Source organism: Apaloderma vittatum, unplaced genomic scaffold (assembly GCF_000703405.1).
Source record: "Apaloderma vittatum isolate BGI_N311 unplaced genomic scaffold, ASM70340v1 scaffold13165, whole genome shotgun sequence".
Lineage (NCBI taxonomy): Eukaryota > Metazoa > Chordata > Aves > Trogoniformes > Trogonidae > Apaloderma > Apaloderma vittatum.
The window spans coordinates 16,481-21,569 of NW_009717720.1; the positions used below are offsets into that span (position 1 = coordinate 16,481).

Sequence of the window (5,089 nt, forward strand, 5' to 3'; positions counted from 1 at the left end):
ATATCAACTCTAGTGGGGAAAGCAAGCAGGTTAACTGGTTCTGAAAGATCTGGGAGCTTTTGAAGCCTATTACTTATCTGTTTTCTTGATCTATGCGAATGGTAGGCACGTGGAGGGAAAAAAGAACAGTAAATTATCAACGTGGTGAAGGCCTTTGTGTCAATTGACAGGTCTGAGTTATTACCTCTCACAGGGCGGTAAGTACTAGTTGTTCTCCTCTGACCATCCCTCATTTCAGATGGATATTTTCCAGGTTTCCTGTCTATGAAACGGTTGTGGTCTTTTCTCTTCCTTAAAGCAGGTGGATGATGAACACAGACACCGTGTGTAAGTGTCTGTTGAAGGGCTCAGACCGTGCTTCAGCAGCTGCGTGTCAGCAGAGCTGCCCTAATGGGACATTTGTGTGCCCTCAGCCCATGGAAAACCTGTTGCCCTGGGTTAAAACCTCAGATTTATGCTCTGAAAGCACACAAATATCTGTTAGATGAGGACAGCGGGTATGTGCTAGCATGTTAACCCAAGGGTGGAGGCTGCGGTGTGCCGCAGAAGTAGCACAGGGATGTTGCTTCGCTGGCGTGGGTGTTGTTTCAGTGAGTACTGAGGTAACGTGAGTGTGGTTGGACACATAATGTTAGGCTGGGTGGGATAAGTGGCGATCTTGTAAATCTTTCCATTGCCACCCTCTTGTGTAGGGGAGTAGTGGGAATGGTGCTCCCTGCTCTTTGCGGTGGCAGGAGGGCTCCCTCTTCTCGCAACAGGGCAGCAACTTCAGCTGTTGCTTCACCCACAGAGAAGCACCGGGTCTGAGCCCTGGATGGGGAAGGAGGAGGGAGAGGATGGAGATGAGTTCTGGGAGCCCCTGCTCTGCAGGGCTCTGCCACAGCCTGGCTGGAGAGGAAGAGGAGGGTGGCAGCTGCCTGTGGGAGACGAAGGAGCCCTCTCGCAGCACTTTCCTTCCTCTCCCTGGCAGCGAGCGGCACCGATGTGTCTTCCAGCCCTACTGACTGATTATTTTCAAGTGCCTGCTTAGCGGAGATGCTCCCGAGAGGCTGCCTGCCTCGCTGCACTGACACCTTTTCAGCGCGAGCTGCGGCTCTCCTTTTGATCAAGATCTAACAGCCTGGGCCAGCGATGTTCCCGTCCCTGCCAGAGTGCCTGTCGATCCTGGCAGTGCCGGGGACCTCCCCGTCGTCCTCCCCGCTATCGCTGCTGGCACCCTGTGGACCACGAGTGTCATTAGAGCCTTTTTCCCCCTTCAGAACAAATCCCTCCCCGAGCCGCGCTGCCCTGAACCCCATGTGCTCCAGCGATATTCGCCTGCTTCGAGTCCTGCGTTTTGTCGCTCCTTCCTTCTTGATCCGGCATCAAAGAGCTTTTTCTGGTTGGAGGAGGAAAGCTCTGCCTCAGTGGTCGGGCACAGTCAGCCCCTTCGTGTGGTGCTGCCATGTCTCTGCCGGGTCACAGTCCCTTGTGGCTCCCAGGCTCGGCAGCAAAGCCACGGGACTGTTACGTGACCTTTGCAGGAGAAGATGAGCAGCAGTGGAGAAGCCACTTTCCAGAGGGTTTGGCCAAACTCAGAGGGCTGAGCCCGCACCCAGAAACCTGAACTTCTATTCAAGGCTCAGAGTATAAATCAAAGAGTGTGATTTTTTTAAAGTATTTAATTGTTAGAGCATTTTATAAATTCTGCTTTGGTCTCAGCTCTGGTTTACTGACATTCTTGGGTGACCTTGGACAAGTTGTTTCATTTCTCTGCATTTTGAAATATTGAAATCACTATATAATACAGGGATAACACCGTATTACTCTAAGCATGAACATTTAGTATTGTGATTTAGAACAATAAATCTACATGGGTTTTAAACGCACGCCGAGGTACTGAGGGGGAAGGTATTGTTTTTCAGATCTCTTGGGGTTAACCAGCTGGTCATATGAATTTATTGTGCATTCTGGTTCTCATCAAAAAATCTGCATTTTATGGCTTGCAGTGAAATGCGTTTAGTGAGAAAGTCGGCTCTTAAGTCACACTGACACGGTGATTTTTCTTGGATTTTGCCCATTTAAGCGCAGCCTCTGAGTCGCTTTATCGCTCCCTGCTTAGCCCCTGTAGGAATGATTAACAAACGAGCCGCTCTGATCCATGCTCGCCCTTGGACCTGCTGTGAAATCCCCCTGCTCACCCCCTGACTTCAGCCCCTGAGCCACTGTGCGAGGGCAGCGCTAAAAAGTGTGAGAAGAAAAGATTTTTCTCCATGGAGAAAATGCCCTGGCAGGTAGAGTTTGGTGGATCGTTTCTCTTTAACCAGCTCTTTGGACGTCGGGAAGTCTACGTGCAGGAGTCAGCGTGATGGTCCCTGCAGCAAAGCCCAGCCCGTGGCAGAGCTCAGCTCCCCGGCCCCCGCTGTGCCCCACTCCTGCTCGGGGGCAGGCGACCAGCCGAGTATCTCTCTCCACAGGTGTACAGAGCGTTTTTGCCAGCAGCAGCTGTCAGATTGTTGAAATTCCCTAAACGCTGCTTAACCTCGGCATTTCTGGAGCATAACCCAGCTCTCATCGGAACTGGGGAGAAGACTAACGCGGAGATTATCAGCGTTCCTCTTTACTGATGGAGAACTGAGAATATCTCCTTATTTATCTCCTCTCCTGCTCCCCATGAATGGGAATAAAGGCTGAAGGGACCTGTTTTCAGGGACTCAGGAGGTGCAGGTGGTGTAGCGGACACAGGATAACGGTTTTTCTCCTGTCTGGGCAAACGTGGTTTGTTTTGCTTATCCCATGGCTGTCTGGTTTCCGGACTTCTTGTGCCAGGGCTTTATTTTATTATTTGTCGTTCTTGGTTTTGTTCTTGGTTGCTGCCACTGGGTGCTACGGTAGTGCAAACAAACGGTTAGTGATTGAGTCGTGAGCCAGGATCATGTCACGGTTCTACCAGAGCAATGGGATGCATCCTCTCCTGTACCCAGTTACACCAGAGTGGGCCAGGACAGGGGTGCTGTAAAAGGCAGGGAAATGACCACGCTGCAACCATCAGAGGAGTTTTCTTTGAGTTTGGTCTCAAAAAGATGCTCGCAGAGAGGCCGATGTAGGCCTTGTGGACTGCGTGGATTAATTTGTGGCTTGAGATGCTGAAAAACAAAGCAGCTCCTTCGCTTTTCCCATCTGTACGAGCTGTCGTGTAGCTTGTGTCCTTCCTATAAGCCATGCTTTTCCTGCCCGTGTGCTCACTGCAGTTCATAGCACGGTTCCTTCTCTGCTTTGCCCATTTCTAGGTGTTAATGGGGCTGCTTGTGACTGGGTCTGTTGCTTGAGGGCTTTTCCCCAGGAAGCGCACGCTTAAAACACGTTCAAACAACACACTGTGCTCCTTCTGTTTCACATACATCTCAGATACATTGAGGATTAAACCAGCATCATTTTTACTTGGAGGGTGCGTGAAACCCTCGGTGTTTTCGTTAAACAAGAGAGATTGAGATGCCTTTTAATGATGATGATGTCCTTGCAGGCTCCCACTCCACCGTTTATAAGGACCCCATGATTCTTGTCGGTCCGGAGAACCTCACGCTGACGGTGCACCAGACCGCTGTGCTGGAGTGCATCGCGACGGGCAATCCCCGGCCCATCGTCTCCTGGAGCCGCCTAGGTAAGCCCCGGGGACACCGGGATTTCCTTCTCCTCCTGCTCCTCCTCCTCCTCATCCTCTCCATTGCCATCGAGTGGGAAATAGGTAGGTGCCACTGACTGGTTTATGCAACAAGTGATTCACCCTTTCCCTTCCCACTGAAGTTAATTGTAGGCTTGAAGCGCTTTTTATCATCATGTCTATGCTTTGTTTTTTCTTCCTGCCAAGATCCTGTTTTTACCTGTTAGAGGAGTGGGTTGGGTAAACCTCTAGACATTTCGTGAAAGGTGATAATTTTTTCTTTCCTCAAGTGACAGTGTATTCTTCAGCTGCATCAAAACCATCGCCACTGTTGGCCCAGAGAATGGAAATCATACACTAACACATCTTTCACGTAAAACAGACTTGAAAGAAACTTGCTGCCTGTTCAGGGAGTTTGAAAAAAAAAAAAATCGAGGGGAAGAGAGAGTTTAAAGTAGCGTGTCTGAAGCTCTGAAAAGACAAATGCTTGCTGCTGGAGCCCACGATAATTTTTTTAATCAAAATGGAAACCAGGAGTAGTGTCTGATGGCATCATACAAGAGAGGAAGAGCAAAGTGCCGTGTTTCTCCAGGTGTGAAAGCAAGAATTATTTTAGGCTTTAACCTTGTGATAGTAGCTCAGAAACTGTTTTGCTCAGAGAGACACTTCCATCGCCCATCAGAAATCCATATGGAGCAAAGAGCTCCTGGTTTTTCTTTTACTTTCCAGAGCTTGTAACTCAGCCTGTGCACACTGTGGGTTGGGTTCCCTTAGTGTTTCCAGTATTTCTTGTGTGGTCTGCAAGGTCACATTATTTTTGAGGTGCTGATCTCACCAGTTCCTCGAAGGTAGGGGTAATCCTGTCTCATGCTGCTGTGCTGGATGTGGCATTTCATCCTCATGACTATCCAAGGGTCAGGGTCCAGCTCATGGGAGGGGCAACTTCCCACTCCCGAGCTGTCTGCCAGAGGACGAGGACACGTATCGAGCATCAGTCGTGCAATTTCTCCATCTTTGCCCTCCTGTTTGCATCCTCCAGTGGCTTATAAAAGCAGTCTGTGTCTGCTACTGGCTGTTGGTTTTTTTTCCTCCAGAGCCATAACCATCAGATGGATGCTGTTTTAAAAATTCCCCAGATAGGCTGCATTGCTGGTTTGGTTCTCTTGGACACAAGGCGGCTTTACGTTAGCACTCAGCTATAATAAACTACTTTATAATTGCCTTTAATTGTAAGTCCTTATTACCTTCTTCAAAACACTTGTCTCTATAGGGCTGTGCGAGAATGAAGATGTAATAGCTTCACGCGATGTTTGTCTGGATGGTCTGCACTCAGCATTGCCTTCCACCAAAAATACTCTCCCCACTCTGTTTTGCAGCACAGCAGCAGAATTGGTATTGAATGGGAAGGAGATCACATGGTTTTCCCTCTCCCTCAGGAGGAATGTTTCC

General features: G+C 49.3%; 1 protein-coding gene across 1 annotated transcript in view; it reads left to right on the forward strand.

Annotated features, from left to right (window-relative positions):
- The window catches only part of IGDCC3 (immunoglobulin superfamily, DCC subclass, member 3), a gene marked incomplete at its 3' end in the record, with an annotated part of 41,814 nt that overhangs the window by 7,096 nt on the left and 29,629 nt on the right, over positions 1–5,089 (forward strand). The window contains exon 5 of the mRNA XM_009870012.1: positions 3,503–3,640. Coding sequence (XP_009868314.1) covers positions 3,503–3,640 — 138 coding nt within the window. The remainder of the gene's footprint in view (positions 1–3,502; positions 3,641–5,089) is intronic.